General features: G+C 35.2%; 1 protein-coding gene across 2 annotated transcripts in view; it reads left to right on the forward strand.

Annotated features, from left to right (window-relative positions):
• Positions 1–21,489, forward strand: part of UVRAG (UV radiation resistance associated) — a 292,940-nt gene that overhangs the window by 108,417 nt on the left and 163,034 nt on the right. For both annotated transcript variants that reach the window (XM_045818150.1, XM_045818151.1), the window contains one exon: positions 16,196–16,301. In XM_045818150.1, coding sequence (XP_045674106.1) covers positions 16,196–16,301 — 106 coding nt within the window. The remainder of the gene's footprint in view (positions 1–16,195; positions 16,302–21,489) is intronic.

Genomic DNA, 21,489 nt, shown 5'->3' on the forward strand with positions numbered 1-21,489 from the left:
GTAAAGGGAGGAAAACTGAGATTCAAATCAACAATTTGGAGAAGGAAGAAATAAATATTTAGCCAGAAAAGAATGAAGAAACAAGAATTCAAAAAAATGAGGAGAGGCTTAGGAACCTCCGGGACAACTTTGAACATTCCAACATCCAAATCATAAGGGTGCCAGAAGGAGAAGAGGAAGCGCAAGAAATTGAAAACTTATTTGAAAACATGATGAAGGATAACTTCCCCAATCTGGCAAAGAAAAATAGATTTCTAGGAAGTTGAGGAAGCTCAGAGAGTCCCAAAGAAGTTGGACCCAAGGAAGCACACATCAAAGTACATCATAATTTACATTACCCAAGATGAAAGATAAGGAGAGGATCTTAAAAGCAGCAAGAGAAAAGGAGAGAGTTACCTACAAAGGAGTTCCCATAAGACTCTAAGCTGATTTTTCAAAAGAAACTATGCAGGCAAGAAGGGCTGGAGAGAAGTATTTGAGGTCATGAAAGGCAAGGACCTATATCCAAAATTACTCTATCCAGCAAAGCTATCATTTAGAATGGGAGGGCAGATAAAATGCTTCCCAGATAAGGTCAAGTTAAAGGAGTTCATCATCACCAAGCCCCTATTCTGTGAAAGTTAAAGGCAGTTATCTAAGAGAAAGAGGATGATCAAAACTACTAACAGCAAAATGACAACACACTCACAGGTATCAACAACTGAACCTAAAAACAAAAACAAAAACAAACTAAGCAAACAACTAGAACAGGAACAGAATCACAGAAATGGAGATCACATGGAGGATTATCAACAGGGAGGGTGAGGGGAGGGGACGAATGAGGGAGAAGGTACAGGGAATGAGAAGCATAAATGGTAGGTACAAAATAGACAGGGGGAGGTTAAGAATAGTACAGGAAATGGAGAAGCTGAAGAACTTATATGTAGGATCCATGGACATGAACTAAGGTGGGGGAATGCTGGAGGGATGGTGGGTGCAGGGCAGAGGTGAATAAAGAGGAGGGAAAAAATGGGACAATTATAATAGCATAATCAATAAAATATATTTAAAAATTGTTTTTGGCTATTAAAAACAATAAGCATATGATATAGTTAAGAAGGTTAATTTGCATGAGAGGTTTTCTCCGAGCTCAGCCAAATTGTATAGTTGTTCTGCATAGTATATTTGTAATATTGATGGGAATGTTTGTCAAGTCATTTAAAACTCAGTCTCAAGAATTTAGCTTCTTTGCGGTTTTTACTGTGAGACAGATGTTGACCTTATTGTGAAATATGTCAGTTGGGAAAAGAGGGCAGTTTTTTCCCCCTCCTTTGTTTTTGTCATGAATACGTGGATTAAACACTATGTCAATACCACTGCACTGACCTTTATTTCTACAGAACGAGAGACTGGGCCAATTGCCTTGTGAAAGGGTCTTGATTTGCGATACTTCTACTTTCTTCCAGGAAAGAGCTTTCCCCTTTTTGCCATCTGAGAGTAAATTACAAAGATGATTCCTTATCACTCCTTAATAAATTATTGCAGATTTTCTACAAATAAGAGCATTCTCCTTTAGAACCATAGCACAACTGTCAAAGTCAGAAAGTTAACATCGACACATTCCTGACATCTAATTCACACACCACATTTGAGTTTCTACAACTGCTGCCATGTCCTTTATAACAAAAGGGTTCTACCCAGAATCACACATTGTATTTAGTGGCCCTTTCTCTTCATTCTCTGTCAGTGTGAAAAATTCCTCAGTATTTCCTTGACTTTTATGACCTTGGCATTTCAAATGATTTTAGACCATTAATTTGGGTAATGTTCCTCACTTTTGGTTTGTTGGATATTTCCTCATGAAGAGATTCAGTTTATATATTTTTGGAAGGGAAGTTATACAAGTGACGTTGGTTCTTCCATCCCACCAAGTGGTACTCAATTCTGATTCGTACTGTTACTAGTGATGCTAACTGTGACTGCTGTAGATTAGAGCAGTGTCTGCCCAGTTTTTCCTCTGTAAAGTTACTCTTTTTAACTTTGCAATCTGTATTTTATGAGGAGGTGTTTTTAGATTATGTAAATATTTCTTATCAAATTTCTACCCACTAGTTTTAAAGTACATTGATATTTCCTGACTGAATTAATTATTAAAACGATGGTTGTCAGATGGTTATTTTCTAATTCTGTCATCTCTTTTATGCTTGCCAGTTGACATTCTTTAAGGAAAAGCTTCCTTTTCCTCATTTATTTTATCAGTCTACATTCATGGATTCCTGTTTTACTGGTAGGTGGTATAATCTGTTACTATATTTATTTTGATATTCAAATTATTCCAGGTTTGGCATAGGAACCATTTCAAGTTAGCTTCTGTTTTCTCCTAACCTATTTTCATCACTCTTGGAGTACTTCCTTACTTTCCAGAACAACATGTTCCATATATTTTCTTTGTCCGTGCATTAGAATTAGTCATTCCTCTAAGGAGTTTTGGCTTCTTTTAGTAAAGAACAGTTTTATAGAAACCAAAATCTGGGTCTATATGTGTTCTTTGCAACTCGGGTGTTACTGCTCCCAGGCCCTCAGCAGAGAGAGCTGTGAAATCTGTGCAAGTATGCACGGCTATACACATACACACTTGTCTGTATGTTTATATCATCCAGCTGTCTACTTACCTCTCTACCCATCTACTTACCCACACACCTATCTATGTCAAAACCATGAGTTCACAGAGATAGCTTCAATTTCAGTTTAATGCCACAGGTTCATTTTCACTTTCATTCTGTATTTGTGACTCCCTTTTCCAAAAGTGAGGAACCCAGCTTCCCATAATCTTCAGTATATTTACTTTCTAGATCAATTCCTTCTGTAGGTAATAATCTCCTGTTGCTGCTGCTGCTGCTGTCCCATTGCCACCATGGAAATGCCATCCTTTCCCCACTGAGGTTCCACACCCTGCAGTGAGTCATCATCCTCCTACCTTCATTCGGACTCCCCTGTGTCCTGGCTCAGGCTCACACACTCTGGGTCAGGCATCCACCCTTTCCCTGGTGTCTCCCGTACTACATTTTTGGGGGCTTTTTTAATTTAAAGCAGATTATTTTTATTGTATAGTCCCAGACAGGAGGTAGGTGTGATAGGTAAAACAGCCTACTTGGATAGAGATGGTGGCTAACGTGGGGTTGTAACTGTACTAAATGCTGCTTTATTGTTATCTAGTCTTTTCATCAAAACTATTACAAATATTGATCATTTTATTAGGAGTATTAATGTGATTTTTAAGGACATGTGCTCAGTTCATGGGTGATACAACTGTATAATGGTGAAAGACATGCTGCCGTAAGCTGCCTCTCTAAAAATACATGGGTAAATGGTAAAACTCCTACCTCATGTGTTCATAATGCACATAGTAGTAATGCTGACGTTTCCTACTAGCCTAGTGATCAAATATCTTTAAAATATAGAGCAAAATGTTGCAGCAGTTTTGTAGAGACATATGCATGAGGTCTGCCCAGAAAGTATCCATCCATGTAATATGAGAAACAGAGACATTTATTGAAGAAGACACAAGATACAAGAAACATTGTACATAGGACAATGACACCTCAGTCCCCTTCAAAGTAGGCACCTTGGGACATCTCACAGTTCTTTCTCTCAATGCCCATCACCTGCCCCTGTTGTATTTTTCTGAATATCATTGACAGTCTGAAATCTCTTCCTATTCAAAGGTGAATTTAGTTTTGGGAAAAGCCAGAAGTCACAGAGTGCTCAATCTGGGCTGTAGGGGGACTGAGTCACCTGGGTGATTTGATGTTTCATCAAAAAAGTCTGCAGGAGATGTGCAGCATGAGTGGGTGTGTTGTCATGGTGAAGCTGCCAATCACCAGTTGCCTTAGCTGTGGACTTCTGAATCATCTGAATAGTTTCCTTGTCGGAATGTTCCAAGCTTAAGGCAAAATCTGATGCAGATTCCTTACTCTACTTGCTTAGTCAATTTGAATGTGACAGCCACAGGGTACACATGCTCAGTCAATGGCATCTACTGTCCCCACTGACTTGTACAGTGAAGTTGTCATTGTTCACACATGTGCCTTCCAGTTCATTCTCTTTGGCTGCCAGGTTACACTGATGTTGTATAAACCATTCTTGTTATATTAGCAATGGCTGGACTTTTTCTGTTCCTCTGTGTATGTACATATCTATAAATGAGGGGCCAGAAACTGAGAAAGGCCATTGTTTCCTATTGCCAGTAACATTTAATTAAATATTTTAAAAGAGATTGTTGGAAAATATCAGATATAATTCTTCTTTGCACCACCCTTAGCATTTAGCTCAGCACTGTTCAGTATTTAGGTTCTGAGTGTATATTGATTGAAATAATTAATGGAATATTTGAGGGTGTTTAGTGAATATTTGGTGATTTTTATTTTTACTGTAGTTTTTAGGCAAATACCATGATGTCTGTATCTACAGGGCTAGTGGTATACTGCTGTAAGAATTAACGGAGATGAAGAGTCTTCAATTCTGGTGCTAAGGATTAAAAAAAATAACAGCTTTATTAACATGTAGTTGACATAATACACTTCACATAATTAAGGTGTACAATTTGGTAAGTTTTGATAAACAAACATCCATGAAATGGTCCCCATAATTAAGACAATGAACATATTCAACAGCTCTAAAAGTGTATTCGTGCCCTTGGTAATCCCTTCTTCCCACTCATTCTTTCTCCACCTCTGTGCTTTTTTCACCATAGATTAGTTTGAATTTTCTAAGCTGAGTCATATAGCATGTTTTTTTGGTCTGCCTTCTATATCTCTAAATAATTATTTTGAGATTTGTCATGTTACTGTGTTCAAAATACTGTGTTTAAGTGGAACCATGCAGTTCAAACCTGTATGGTTCAAGGGCCAACTGTAGTTTATTTCTTTTTGTTATTAAGTTGAATTTCATTCTGTGGATATTCCAAAATACTTATACCTGTCGTATGACCCAGCCATTCTACTCCTGGATATATGTCCAAGAGAAATGAAAGCATATGTCCAAATAAAGATTTGTATACAGATGTTTATAAGATCTTTTTTTCTATTAATCAAAAATGGGAAAAAATCCTATGTCCATCAACAGTTGATTCCTCTGTAAGGGACCATAGAATGAATTGAGAAATATTCCCACTTCAATTTTATGGGAGGGATTGCATTGAGTTGGTATTCTTTGTTCTTTACATGTTTGGTAGAACTCACAGTGAAGTCATTTGGGCCAGAAATTTTCTTTGTAGGAAGATTTTCATGAAAATTACATTTCTTAGATATAGGACTATTCAGGCACCTGTGTCTTCCTTTGGTAGTTTGTCTCTTTTAAGGAATTTGTCCATTTTGCCCGTATGGTAAAATTTCATGTCTGTAGAATTTGGAAAGTTGTAATTTTTATTCCTGCCAGGGATAATTTGGGTTATTTTGTCCTGGTTAGTCTAGCTTAAGGTTTACCAATATTATTAATCTCAAACAAATAGCTTTTGGTATCGTTGATTATTCTGTATTGCTTTTGTTTTCTCTTTCATTGATCTCAGTTCCTATATCTATTATTTACTTTTCTTATGCCAGCTTTGAGTTTAATTTGCACTTCTTAGTCTAGCTTTTTTATGGTGAAAGCCGAGATTATTGTTTGATGCTTTTCTAGTTTTCTAATACATAGTTTTAGTACTATAATTTCTCTCGACGTTAGCTGCATTTTGTGCATTTTGGTGTGTAGTGTTTTCATTTTCATTCATTTTAAAATACTTCCTAATTTTCCTTCTGATTTGATTCATGGGTCATTTAGAACTTCGTTACTTGGTTTTCACATATTTATGTATTTTGTTAGAATTTTGTTATTTGTTTTTCACATATTTATATATATTTTCCAGATTTAAAAAATTGATTTCTAGTTAACTTTTATTGGGATGAGAGAAATTAACATCATATGGCTTGAATTCTTTTACATTTATTGATACTTGCGGTTCAGAATATGTTTTCTAATGTTACACATGTCATGTGCATTTGAAAAGAATGTTGATTGGAGTCTTCTATAAATGTTGATCAGGTTAGATGTGTTGTTCAAGTGTTCTTTATCCTGACTTATTTTCTGTGTGCTGTTTTTTGGTCATTGTTATTTATTCAGAGAGGGCTGTTAAAATCTCTTACAGTTGTGGATTTGCCTGTGTCATTTTACAGCTCTGTCACATCACATTTTATTTCATGTATTTTCAAGCTATTGCTAGGTTCATAAGCATTTAGAATTATGTCATCTTTTCTTAAATTTTTATTTTATTTTGATTTTAGAGAGAGGGGAAAGGAGGGAGAAAGAGAGGGAGAGGAACATCAATGAGAGAGAGAAATACCAATTGGTTGCTTTTCATACATGCCCAGACTTGGGACCAAACTTGCAACCCAGGCATGTGCCCCAACTGGGAATTGAACCAATGACTTTTCTCTTTGCAGGATGACACCCAACCAACTGAGCCAACCAGCCAGGGCTAGAACTAAGTCCTCTTAACAAATCGAGTTCTTTACATATGAAATTGCCTTCTTTTAAAAAATTTATTAAATTTAGCAGGGTGAGATTGGTTAATAAAATTACATAGGTTTCAAGTGTACAATTCTATAATACATCATTTGTATATCGCATTGTGTGTTTACCACCCAAAGTCAAGTCTCCTTGCATCACCACATGGTGATGCCCTACCCCTTTTTCTGCCTCCCTCACCCTTCTTTCCATCTGGTAACCACCATACTGTATGTAGTCTGTGTATCTGAGTTTTTGTTTTTCTGTCTTCTTTGTTTGTTACTTTCGGTTTTATATTCGACATATGAGTGAAATCATATGAGTTTTTTTTTTCCTGACTTATTTCACTTAGCCTGATATTCTCAGATCCATCCACAGTGTTACAAATGACCATATTTCATCTTATGGCTGAGTAGTAGTATTCTCTTGTGTGTATGTACCACATCTTTATGTAGTCATCAAAAGAAGGGCACTTTGACTATTCCCATGTCTTGATTGCAGTATGCACGTAGCAGTAGATATATGTTTACAAATAAATGTTTTAAAATTTTTCAGTTAGATATCCAGAAGAGGGATTGCTGGGTCATATGCTAACTCTATTGTTAATTTTTGAGGAACCACCAAACTATTTTCTATAATAGCTCTACTAGGTTACATTCCCACCAGCAGTGTATGGGGGCTTTTTTTTTTTCCTCCACAATTTCTCCAACTCTTGTTATTAATTGTCTTTTTGATATAGCCATTCTAAAGTGTGAGGTTGTAGCTCATTGTGGTTTGATTGACATTTCCCTAATGCTAGTGAAGTTGAGCATCTTTTCATGTATCTGTGGGCTATTTGTATGTCTTCTTGGGGTAAGTGTTCAGGTCCTCTGCCCATTTTTTAATTGGATTGTTTTGTTGTTCAGTTGTATGAGTTCTTAATATACAGGGTCCAGCACAAATAACGCCTCTTTTTTTATTACAAAATATTTTATTACAAAATCATAAGCCTGTAATTCTGTAACATGACAATGTCGCACTCCAGCACACCATATAACATTTTAGGTGAAATGTTCAAATTAAAACTATAAATTATTATACCCATATTATTACCCTACCAACCACACTCAAGCAGGCCTTACTTCTGCTGGACCCTGTAGTTTGGATGTTGACCCTTTATGGGAGGTGTTGTTTTCAAATACCCTCTCCCATGTGGTTGGTTGCTTTTTTGTTTTGTTGATGGTTTCTTTTGCTGTGCAGGAGCTTTTTAGTTTGATATAGTCCCATTCATTTATTTTTGCCTTTACTTCCCTTGCCTTTAAGGTCAGATTCATAAAATCTCAAAGATTTTTGAGAAAACACAGGTACCAAATCATGTATCTTCTTCAAATTTTATTGTTTCATGTGTTATATTTAGGTCTTTGATCCATTTTGAGTTAATTTTCCTGTATGGTGGCAAATAGTAGTCTAGTTTCATTCTTTTGCATGTGGCTTTCCAATTTTCCCAGCATCTTTTCTTAAAGAGTCTTTCTTTTCTTCATTGTATGGTTTTGGCTCCTTTGTCAAAAATTATATGCCCATGTAAATGCAGGTTTATTTATGGGCTCTCATTCTGTTCTATGGTCTGTGTGTCTGTTTTTCTGCCAATACCATGCTGTTTTGATTATTGTTGCTTTGTAGTGTAATTGAAGGGAATATGATGTCTCCAGCTTTGTTCTTTTTTTCTCAGGATTGCTTTGGTTCTTCAGGTTTTTTGTGGTTTCATGCAAATCTGATGATGTTTTGTTCTATTTCTTTTATTCTTTTTTTTTTTTTTTAACAATGCCATTGGGATTTTGATGGGGATTCTGTTATATCTGTGTATTGCTTTGGGTAAAATGGCCATTTTAACTATGTTGATTCTTCCAACCCATGAATACAGAGTATCTTTACATTTCTTTGTGTCTTGTTCAGCTTCTTTTAATAATGTTTTGTACTTTTTACTGTATAGGTCCTTCAAATCCTTTGTTAATTTTTTCCCTAGGTTACTTTATTTATTGCAACAGCAAAAGGAATTATTTTTTATTTCTTTTTCTGAAATTTTATTATTAGTATATACAAATGCAGTGGATTTTTGTACATTGACAAGGTATCCTGCAACTTTACTGTATTTGTTTGGTTGTTTATTGTATGGTTATTATCTATTCTGGTTTTTAATCTCTTGTTGAGACAACATGACAATGTTTAGTATTTTTAGAAAATCATTTTCTTTTCATGGGTTTTTTTAGTTTATTGGCATAAAGTTGTATGTAATATTTTTTTAAATTTTTAACATCTTGCCCATATCATAGTTTGTTCCCTTTCTTATTTCTAATTCTGAAGTACTTTTGTATGTAATGTACTTCTATAAGTATGTTTATTATACAATGAATATATTTTAAATTAAACTTGCATTTTAGCACATGGATAGTATTATGAAAATGTCTGGAAAGGATTTGGCCTGCTCTTATGCCAAATGTGGTTCCTCTTGCCTGAAATGAGTTATATGAGATGTAAATTGGAACTCTGAAGAGTTGATTATTGTGTAACTGTTACTTCATCAGTGTTATTTGCTAATTTTGGGGGGCACATGTTGGTTAGGCCAGACACCCTTATTGTCCCATGCTTTTATACCAGCTACCATCTCCTCAATATAACTTTCCCACACACAATGTTACCATTTACTTTTCCACGAGAGTATGTTAATTTCATAAGTAGTGTTCTGTTTTATTTGATTCTATTATCATGAGACTGTGTGTTCTTCTCAACTATGTTCATGGTCTAGACAGAGGAATGTAGAAGCAGGCTTTAGGGTAGACTTCTGGTGTTTTGGGAAACTATCGTATTTAATAAACCCATCAACAAGTATGTGAGTGATTCCCATGTGTCCAAGACTGCTGTAGGTGATATGGACATGAAAAAGATTTCTCAAGCATTAAAAAAAACACAGCAACTTGACTCTGACCGACATTCCCAGACTGCCTCTCATGACATTGCTCTCATGCACCTTTTGCTTTGGAACACCATCTACTTCTTGCTCTGAGCCTGCAATGCACTCTGTTTCTTCAGCGACTTTGAAAATCTATTCCCAGTGCCCTAAATGGCTGTCCTCTTTGTACAGCCCTCAGAGTCTTCCCTACCCTTTCTTCAAATTGAAACTTAAATCCTTTCCCCTTTAGTGAGCTATTCCCAAGAACAACTTATCTCAGGCTAAAGTCTCCATTTTGAAAGTATAATTAGATTTGTAGATCCAAATAATAACTCTAGGTAAGGTGTTTGACAAGCAATGTAGTGAAAACTTTGGGAGCAAAATAAGCTAGATGATAGTAAAGATAGGAAGATTTATAATTGCTTAATGACTTATTATCAACCTACACAGTTATTTCAGGGTCATTTGTTGACATAGCTTTTCTTTCCCTAATCAGAAAATAAGTTGATTATACAAAGTATGGCCAAAGTAGATTTAGAGTTGTGAGAACACAGAACACAGTTTATGCTTGTATTATTATATACTAATTATTGTATTACTTTCCATATGAACAACTGTAAACCTACTTTCCCCCCACCCTGCATTTGAATAGGTCTGTCTTTATAAACTGAATTGTTTTCATCTGTTTGTTTAGCTTTATGTAACTACAGCTGCTTTCCAGACCATAGCGTTGTGGTCAGTCATGGTATCTGGTATCGTAGCCCTCCAGCTTTGCTCTTCTTCAACATTTGCTTGGCTATTCTAGGACTTTTTCATTTTCATATCAACTTTAGAATTAGCTTGTCAATTAAAAAGAAAAGAGTGCTAGGGTTTTGATTGGGATTGCATTGATTATAGAGATAAATTTAAGGGAGACCTTGGCTTCTTTTTATTTCTTTTTAAAAACAAAAAAAAATTCTTCCAGTTGCAGTTGACATAGGTATACAACAGAGTGATTAGACAACACAGTGATTAAACATTTATGTAACTTATGAAGTAAGTAACCCTGATAGAGACTTGTCTTGGTAACAATACTGAGTCTCTCAACCTGTGAAATAGAATGTCTTCATTTACTTAGGTGTTTTTAAATTTCTTTCAGTAGTGTTTTTTAGTTTATGTTTTAGTGTATAGGTCTTTCATATTTTTCACTAGAATTCTTTCTAATTCTTTGTTGGTACTAGGTAAAAATACCAGTCAACTTTTGTATTTTAATTTGGAATCTTGCAATCTTGCTAAGTTTATTTATTTGATTATAGATTGTTTTTTTATTTTTTCATGTTCATAGTCATAGCTTCTGTAAATTGATGTTTTTGCTTCTTCCTTTTCAATATTTGTGAGTTCTTTTTATTTCCTTATTACAATGGTTTGGACCTTGAATACAACGTTGAATAGAATGGTGAAAATAGACATCTTTACTTATTTTTGATCTTGAGTATAACATTAGCTATAGATTTCTTTGTATAAATCCTTTATCAGATTGAGGAAGCTTAATTTGTTTAGGGTTTTTTGTTTTAATCATTTTATCTAATTTTTTGCAGGGGGACATCTTTTGAAATAATTGTATAATTTTTCTCCTTCATTCTCTTATGAATTTGTATTCATTTGTGATATTCATATATAATTTTCTTTTCTTGTCACATTGTTGTCATATTTTGGTATCAGTGTTATACTGGACTCATAAAATCGCTGAAAAGTGTTCCCTTTTCTTTGAAAGATTTTGTTAGGACTAGTGTTTCACCAGTGAAGCCATTGGAATCTAGAGTTTTCTATGTAAGAAAGTTTTTAACTACAAATGTAGTTCTTTTAACTGATAACAGCTATTACGTTAGCTTTAGAAACTTGCAGCTTTTACAGTTTGGCTATTTCATCTAAGTTGTTGAACTTATTGGCACATTGTTCATACTTTTCCCTTGATTCCCTTTAAATGTCTATGGAATCTGTAGTGATATCTCCTCTTTGCATTTTTGATATTGGTAGTTTATTTTTAGGCATGTCTTTTTTAAAAAAATTCATTTACATCTACACTGTCCCCCCTGTTACTAGTTTAATTTAGGACAATGCCTAATGTTTGCTAAGACTGTTGCAGTAACCTCACACTAGCCTTTCTGTTTACAATCGTCGTGTTTCCCAGTGTCCCAGTCACCTTGTTACAGGAAGAAAGATCTTTTTAAAGTGTAAATGCAATTAAATTTTTCCCAGCCTAAAACTTTTTTAATGATTATTGAATACCTTCAGAATAAAAATCTAGGCTTTTTCATAAGGAATACAGAGTCATTAATAATAAAGCCTTTATTTTTCTCAATAGGCTCCTATACATCACTGCCTTTGTATGTGTTCCAGTTTTCCTCTTAAAATTGAATGCAGCACTTCAGATGTGATAAGATCAACACTAAATAGACAAAAATTTTAATTTCTCTTTTACTGAGATTATTGTTAATATCTCATTGGTATTGTCTTAGTGTTTCTTAATATTTATTTGATATAATACCTTTTATTCAATGTATCTTTACAGTCACACCAATACCTAACTGCAAAGCATTATTTTTTAGCCCAGTTTCAATTGTACTGTTATCTCAAATCATATTAAGTAACAGGGATGCTCTAATCAGAATACCTATCAAATAGCTACTTGGTCCCTCCTTCCCACACCAGTGATGATGAGTTTTATTTCAGCTTCAGGGTGTTAGTGTTGTAACTGACCGGTCACCCAGATGACTAGGGATAATATATTTCTTGCTGTACAGTATCATTTCATAGTCTGCAAAATTAAGAAACATTCCTCTGAAACTGGCTAGCTGGTTTGGAGGTAAAGCAGTTGTTTCTTTGCTTGTTAATTTTTCACCTCCTCAGGCTCAGGGGAATCAGGATGTCCCATGTTATGCCTAAACGCCTAAAGACTTCAAACTTTTATTCTGCTGTTGGGTTTGAAAGGGGGACGTTATTAGCTCTGTCTTGATGTAGCAGGGGCTCTGGAAGTCTATTTGGATAACACTGAAGATTGGAGGAAATGTGACTCTGTCTGTGTGTTTTAAGCCCCTAAGGTAAGATCAGAAAGCGTCTGGGGCAGTGAGAGCCAAATAGTTGAAGTCATACATTAATTATGGTCATGAATCATTTTTATTTTTAAAGTCTTTACCATTTGACAAGGTTGTTTGCATAGTACCAGTGAGTTTTAGGCAGCATTTTCCCTCTTTTAAAGTAACAGGGTATTTTGTTGATTTCTGTTCTAGGTTGATAATGCCTATCGTTGTTGAATTATGATAATGTTTTTAGTAAAAATAGTATTTCCCTACCCAAATGAGTGGTCTTTAATTTGTGTGCTCTTTGTTTTGAATATATTATTTTGAAATTATAAATATAGAAAACTATCATGTTAATCTTTCAGTCTCCCACTGTTCGTTAAAAAATAATTAAATCTTGAGACTGTGTTTTTATAATAAGGCATTAGTCGACATGCAGTCAGCAAAAACTTTTTGAGTGCCTACTTTGTGCCCTGTTCTGTGCTATGTGCTGGGAATGTACATGAAAAAAAAATTTTTTTCTCGGAGAGGAAATAGACAAGGAAATAAATAGCTGCTCTTAAGTGCGGTTCTGTAATCTTTGTTAGCGACACTGTATACATGATGCCATGGAATTCCAGGAGAAGGAGTGCCTCCACATGTCTGGAATAGTCTGTAAAGGCCTTTGAAAAAGAGGTTATGCTTGAGCTGCCTCTTAATGGATCATGAGTGTACTTATCTGTTTAACAGCCAGGGGAAGCCTGGAGGGAGATAGGACAGCTCGCTCGAAGGGTGCAGGAGCAAGGAATGGCGTGATGTGTGGGGGGAGCTGTCAGTACTCCAGTACTGCTGGAGTGCAGTGGGCAAGATAAGGGCATCGAGAAAAAGGGCTGCAGTGTGCTGGGAGCACATCGCAAAGGGCTTTTCCTTGCTTTTAAATTTCTTTAGAGCCACCTTTCTAAGAGAGTATTACTCTCAAAAGTGTGCATATACACACCCAGAGCAAGAGGTAGTGGGATGATTCTATTGGATTCCTTAGGAGCCTTGAGGAAGTCGCTGAATAACTCATCTCATGAGCGAATTAGCTATAATGAGAGCTGCTCCCTTTGAGATGACCTAAGAAATCCTTAATAACTGCCAGCAACTTCCAAAAGTGCATAATATATCATGAATATTTTTCATGTATAGTGTAGTAGTAATAATAATAATAATAATAATAATAATGTTGGCAGAGGTATCGATGCCATCAAATCCCTAGTAACATTAACCTCCTCATATATTGGATAACTTTCAGGTTAGAATTGTTGACCAGTTTTTAAAAACTGAGGTGAAATTTACATATAGTGGAAGGAGTAGCTCTTAAGTTTAAATTCCATGTAGACCTATGGACCCCTTGCCCTGGTCAAGATGCAGAATGTGTCCCTCACCTCAGATCATCCCTTCGCTCTGCCTGCCCTTCGCTGGTCGCTCCCACCCCACACGGGCAGCCAGCAGCTCTTGGTTTCTGTCCCCCGAGATCGCTTTTACCTGTTCATGAACTGTGTGTGCATGGAATCATACAGTATGTGCTTTTTTGTTTCTGGCTCTTTTCACTCAACATAATGTTTTTGAGATTCATTTATATTGTTGTGTCAGTGGTGTGTTCTTTTATTGCTGAGTAGAATTTCATTATATATCACAATTTGTTTATTAATTCTCCTGTTCGCTGGGCATTTGGGTTGTTCTCTATGAACATTCTTACACTAACCCTCCTGTGGACATATGTTTTTATATGTCTTGAATGAATACTTAAGAGTAGAAATTCTGGGTCATATGTTAGATGTATGTTTAATTCTCTAAGGAACAGTTTTCAAAATGATAGTGCTGCATACAAGTCCCAGTTCATCCCTGTCCTTGCTCCCATGGAGTGTTGTCATTTTAATTTTAGCTGTCCTAACAGGTGTGAAATGGTATTTCATTATGATTTTAGTTTGCATTTCCATGGTGACTAAGATGTTGAACATCTTTTCCTATGTTTATTTGCCATTCTTATATCTTCTTTTGTTAAGTATTTCATACTTTTGCTCCTTTTTAGTTAGGTTGTCTTTTTGTTACTGGTTTGTAAGAGTTCTTTAAATACTCCAAAGACAGTTCTTTGTCAGTCGATGTTTTGCAAATACTTTCTTCCAGTCTTTGGGCTGCTTTTACATTTACTTAATGGCATCTTGAAATGAACAGACATTTTTTTTTTATTTTGATAAAGTCCAATTTATCCATTGAAAATTTTATGGTTAGTGCTTTTCGTGTCTTCTCTAAGAAATTTTTGCCTGACCCAAGGTTTCAAGAGATTTTCCCATGTATTCTTCTGGAAGTTTTATGATTTTTAGCTTTTATGTTTACTATGATCTTTTTCGATTAATTGTTTTGTGTATGTTGTGAGGTAGGGAATGAGATTCATTTTTCTCAATGTTTATCCAGTGTCCCAGCATCATTTATGTTAAAAACTTTACATTCTCTGTTAATTTGCCCAGGTCCTTTGTGTAAAATCAGTCAGTCATCTATGTGTAGGTGTCTATACATATACTCTTTATTCTGTTCCGTTGATCTATTTTTTTATCTTTATGCCAGTACCATATTGTTTTGATTATGTAGCTTTATAAAAACGAAAGCCGTGAGCCCTGGCCAGTGTGGCTCGGTTGGCCTATCATCTTGTATACTAAAAGGCTGAAGGTTCGATTCTTGGTCAGGGCACATAGCTAGGTTGTGTTTTAGATCCCCAGCCGGGGTGCATACGGGAGGCAACCAGCTGATTTTTTTCCTCTCGCATCAATGTTTGTTTCTCTTTCTCTCTCTCCCCACTCCTTCCTTTCTCTCTAAAATCAATAAATATATATTTTAAAATAAGCCTTGAAATCTGGCAGATTACAAGATTGGTTTATCTCTTTTAGATACGTTTTTCCTGTATGAATTATTATATCAGCTTCTTCTTTATTTCCATCCAAAAGGATTGTGATTGTGGCTGCAAAATCGCTGGCCCGTACACCAAAATACCCTGAAGTTCGTGTGTTCACCTGTGTCCTCTGACTTTTAGTCATAGTAGTCGTTTTGTAGGTTCCCAGTGATTTCCTACATGAAAATCATGTCATCTGCAAATAAAGACAGTTTGACCATTTTTAATATGTAAGTGTATAAGAAACACACACACACACTATATTGGAGGACAGAGACCAAGAAAAACACAAACCTATAATTAAACCAAAAAAGAAAATAGCTCAATCGTTTTTAATGCCGCTTGTTTCATCCTGGCTGGTGCTTTAAATCAGTCTTCTTAATTGAGATTATTAAATTTTTATCAATACTCATAAGTAATATTAAGTCTTGATAGCATTCATGTTCTCTTGGCGATTTTAGCAATCCATTTAACTTCTCTTGGGCCTTAGTTTCTGCATCTGTAAAATGATAGGATTTGACTAGATGATTTTCTGATGTCTCTTCCAGGCTCCTATGAGTTCTTCATTTTAGCTCTCAATGTGTCAGAGGCAGTCAGGCAGGTGTAGAACGGGCGCTTTCAGAGCATATTGTGTTTCATTGTAAATATGCTAGAAAATTGTGAAACAATCAATTTGGGTTCATTATTAATTCTGTTTATCCTGGAAGATTTGTCCTCCAGTTATATCTGTGCTTCAGTGTTGAAAGTTAATTACTTAAATTTTTCTACATCTTTTATTTCTAGGCTTCATAGAGCCCAGTGTGCAATTAAACAGACTCAGGTAACTGTTCAGAAAATTGGAAAGGAAATTGAAGAAAAACTAAGACTCACATCTACAAGCAATGAGCTGGTAGGTTCTTATATATTATCTGTATAAACTCCTTGATTTCTAATATAATCATCATACTCTTCTTATATTAATTTCTTACCCCCCAAAAAAAACACTTTAGGTAGTTTTCTTGTTTTTTTTTTTCTTAATGCTTCACTGAGACTTCTGTTGGCATTTAAGTGTTGGAAATAAACTTTCACATCTGCTACTAATGTAATGTACAAAGTGCCTGCCTCTTTCTGCTAGATGACACTTTAGATTACATAGAATTACTTAGAAGATAATTAAAAGCTATTTTATTAATGTCTTATAAATGTGAACTCTACACATGAACTGTACAGTGAATGAAAAATAGCTGCCAGAAGAAGGAAAAATCTTTAGGGACTTACCTACTATTAAAAGATGAATTTAAAATTATTTGGATTGAATTTATTAAGCTGGTTTATAGACAATTCTCTTTTGAGAGATTCTTTTAATGAGGTATTTCCAAAGAAATAGAAATTCCATTCCAAATAAACAGATTTAAGACATTAGTATAATTTTTGGTTATTCTTTCTAGTGGAGAAAAACAGTATTTCTTTTGGAATGAAGATTCTGTCTTTGTAAGTAGGATAGTGGTTATAACTAATACATTGAGCCACATAGCTATGAATAGCTTTTGATGAAATTAGTGCTCGAATTATAATACTTAAAATAAAATTTAAATCTTAAATGAAGCCCTAACTAAAAATTTTTAGAAGTTATTTGTTTGCACAAACTCATTATTATAGATAGGCAGTATCTTCCAGTTGTCATTTTTAGCACTGCCAACTTGGCAGAGGGCCATATGTCATTACCCAAGCAGAAATTTCATGTTACCTTGAAGTTTTGCCCAAGATAATAATTTAGATGAGCTATAGAACTGCAGCAACGTAATTAACCTGTACAGACTTCTCTCTCATGGAATTTGAAATTAATAAATGAAAACCTATTTAAACTATATATAATTGCTGATACTGACCTATAAATGACAGTTTCATATAGTTCAGCCTAATACATAAAATATCTTGTTCTGTACCTGGCACATAGCAGGCATACAAAATATTGTAGCTGCAATAGCTATAGTAGTAATACTTATTATTTATATGACTTTTCTTGCCTATGGCAAATCTTTTATTTTGGAGACGCTATTAAACCACCTCTTGTTGTAACTTAGGCCCAATAAAGGAAGAGATTCCAGACCACAAATATATTGGAGGGGGAGGAAAAACAGCTAATTTTCATTCTTTCTATATCATGCAAAAATGCCACATTTTTAGAACCTTTGTCTGGGGAGAAATTGCTAGGTTTTATTTTTCTTATTTTCTTCCCCCAAGGCAAGACTGGGAAATTACTTATTTCATTAAATAACCGCATATGCTTTGTCTCAGTATGGAAAAATGTATGTTTAATCCTATTTTTCTAGAATATAAGTGGTGACATACAGAACAAGGTGATAGAATATGTGAGTTTAAAGAGGTCAAGTTCAGAGGTTCACTGTGTGTTTTTATGCTGCTAATCAGCCTAGAAGGAAATCGTTGGCTGTTTGAACTGAAAGTGAACCTAGAAATCATCTAGTCCCCTTACAAGCCCACTTAAAACCACACCCCTCTCAGTACATTCTGCCTGCCTCTCTGCTTTATTTATCTCCATAGTATTTATTCTCTTTAAACATGCTGTATATCTTACATATATTTTGTCTGTAAACTGTGAAGGGAGGGAGTTTTGTTTGTTTTTTTCTTTCCCCACTGGTGTATTCCCCGGTGTCTAAAAAAGTGTCTGATGCATAGTAGGTGCTCAATAAATACTTGTTGCATTTTGTTCTCTTACAGAAGGATAGGAAAAATGAGACCTGGAGAAAAATAATTTTCCCATAATATTTTGGTTTACATGTCTCCTTTCAAGGAGTGATGCCATGTACTTGTTAAGGATCTACTTAAAGATTTGCCGGTAGCAAATCAGAAACTTTCAGTATTATCTTTTATTTCCTCATTTCCTTTCCAAATTGGCCCAAGGTCATCATACTCCATTCCAAGCATTTTCAATGTATAAGTGCTAATTTTAATTTAGCATAAGTCAATACAGTTAGAAGGCATATATGATGCTGAAAGAAATCAGATCTCTAAGAAATTGGGTTCGTACTTGAAGATAGCTTTCAAAGACTCTGCATCTTCTCACATTCCATCAATATCCAACATTTTGAGGGGGCATTTAATTATGTTTCTTATGCAATTTCTGCTGTTGTCATTTTGAAATTTTGCATATATATTTTGGATTTTGTAATGTATCTTCCCTGTATCTGTTGAGATATTGTGTGTATATGTTCTTTTTTAAAATCTTTGGTCTTTGAAGGTTAATCCATCTTCACATTCTTGGGGAAAGCCCCTCTTGATGAATTATTCTTTTTACATATATTACTAGATTTAATTTGCTAAAAACTTTTTAAGAGATTTTTACGTCTAGTATATTCATGAGGAATATTGGTCTGTCATTTTGCTTTCTTGTAATCTCTGTCTGCTTTTGTTGTCAGGATAATCTTGGCCACATCTAGTAGTTGGGAAAGATTCCCTCTTCTATTTTCTGGAAGAATATGTACAAAATTAGAATTATTATTAAATATTTGGTGGAATTTACCAAAATCCATCTGTTTCTGGAGTTGTTGTCATGGATTTTGAAGTAGGTATTCAGTTCTATACTAGCAGGGTTATTGAAGTAATCTTCTTCTTGAGCGAACCTTGGTAGTTTACTGGTATGCCTTTCAAGGATTTGTCTGTTTCATGTAAGAGGTCAGTCTTTTCAATTTTAAATGGGTATGCAGTGTTTTCTTAGTTTTGTTTATAATTACATTGCTATGATGAACACTTCTCATATCTTTATTCGTAGGTTTAAGTATTTTAATTTAATAATAAAATTATTTTTGCCTATTAAAAACTAAACTCTTTATTTAGATTTACAGAAAACTTGCAAAGAGAGTTGGGCACTCCCATGTACCTTTTATCCAGTTTCCCCTAATGCGAGCCTCTTACCTGTGATGTGGCACATGTGACATGTACATCGTTACATTAAGAAGTCAACATGGACACATTTTTAACTACAGGCTTTTTTCAGGTCTCCCCAATGTGTCCACTAATGTCTTTTTAAAAATATATATATTTTTTTTATTTTCTAATAGTTTTAGATATAGAATTATTACAAAGATAGTACAGAGAGTTACCCCATATACCCCATACCCAATTTCTCTGTTATTAACATCTTACGTGGTATATTTTTCCACAGTTAATGAAGCTGTATTGATAAGTTATTACCATATTTTTAGGACTACAAGACGCACCTGACCATAAGGTGCACCTAGGTTTTAGAGAAGGAAAATAGGAGAAAAACGTTTTGAAGCAAAAAATGTGGTAAAATATTTAATAACCTGTGACCCTGCTCCCCCCCCCAACCCCCGCCCCGAGAGCCAGGCACACTACATTGGGGCTACAAGACGCATGCCCTTTCCTCCCAGATTTGGGGGGTTGTGTTTTATAGTCTGAAAAATACAGTAACTAAGGTTCATCCTTTATTCAGATTTCCTTAACTTTTACCTAATATTCCTTTTCTCTTCTAGGATGCCATGCAGGAAACCACACTACAGTTAGGGCCATGCTTCCTTAGACTCTCCTTGGTAGTGAAAACTTCTTTCTTTGTTTTCAGTGACTTTGATAGTTTTGAGGATTACTTGTCTGGTGTCTCATAGGATATCCTGCCGTTGGGTTTTGTCTGATGTTTTGTCATGGTTAGACTAGGTTCTAATGTCCTTTTTTTGTTCCACTCCAGGATACCACACTGGATTTGGACATCATGTCTTCCTAGGCTTTTGAGATCTACGAAAGCTTCTCATTCTTTCCTTTTATTAAATTACCATGACAAATCACTGTTTATATTAGCCTGATCTCTTGGTTAGCATAGTGTCTTTCAGGTTACTACTATAAAATTCCCTTCCCATACTCAGTTTTTTGAAAGCAGGATGCTAAGTCCACCCTATACTCAAGAAGAGGGGACTTAAGCTCCTGGATCTATATTTTTTAAGTTCTTTGTGAGGAAGATTTGCCTTTTCTCCCCTTCTCCTGCCTTTTATCTATTCAATCATTTGTTTATCAGTGTGGACTTGTGTATATTTATTTTCTACTTCAGTTTATAATCCAGTACTGTGTTTTTTCTTTTCTTGCTCAACTCATGCCATTGAGAGCTCTTTCAAGTTGATTTCTGTGTCCTTTTGACATGCTTTCATCCCTTTTTTGTTTGTTTTTTTAAAGCACTTCCTTAACTTCGGGCATTATGTGATCTAGGCTCTTCTGGTGTTTTTCCCATCAGCCCTAGAATTGGCCTTTTCTTCTAGCAGTCCTGTCCCTTTCACTGGAAAACAGTCTTTAGAGACGAGGCCTGGGGACTGGGTGTGCTTGTTGCTACTGGGTCGTAACTGCTTCTGGGCTCTCTGATATGGAGAAGTATCTATATATATTAAAATAAACATGAGTTCATATGAATTTATTCAACTTTAAAACCACAGGGTTCATTCTAGCCTCCGCATTCACTTTATTTGTAGTATCTTTTTCTGATAGTGAGAAACTGGGCTCCCATTATCTGTAATTTATTTACAAGTAATTTTTTTCACTCCTCCATACTTGTAGGTGCATACCTTCCTCCCGCTCATTTGTGAGTGGGATTTTTGTATTTTTATGTTGGGTGTGGTGGGGTGGGGGGAGAGGAAGAGATGAGGGTAGAGAATATGAGCTTTTCCATTTTCCTAGGCACAAATCTTTCTTCGGATATGTGTATTGGGAATATTTTCTTCCAGCCTGTGGCTTGCCTTTTTAATGATGTTTTCTAAAGAGCAGAAGTTTTATGTTTAATGAAATCCAGTGTATTTTTTTATGGTTAGGGCTCTTTGTGTTTTTGTTTTGTTTTTTTTAATCTTTGCCTAACTTCAAGTCACGTAAATTTTCTCCTGTGTTTTATTCTAGAAGTTTTATAGTTCTGGTTCTACATTTAGATCTCTGATCCATCTCAAGTTCGTCTTTCTGTATGAGTTAAGCATGGTAATTTTTTTCTGTATCCAGTTGATTCAGCATCATTTGTTGACCAGTCTTTTCTTTTCCTATGTAACTGTTTTGTAGTGTTGTCTAAAATCAGTTGATAATGTGTGTGTACC

This window comes from Phyllostomus hastatus, unplaced genomic scaffold, assembly GCF_019186645.2.
Source record: "Phyllostomus hastatus isolate PE091 unplaced genomic scaffold, TTU_PhHast_1.1 phas_scaffold_317, whole genome shotgun sequence".
Classification (NCBI taxonomy): Eukaryota; Metazoa; Chordata; class Mammalia; order Chiroptera; family Phyllostomidae; genus Phyllostomus; species Phyllostomus hastatus.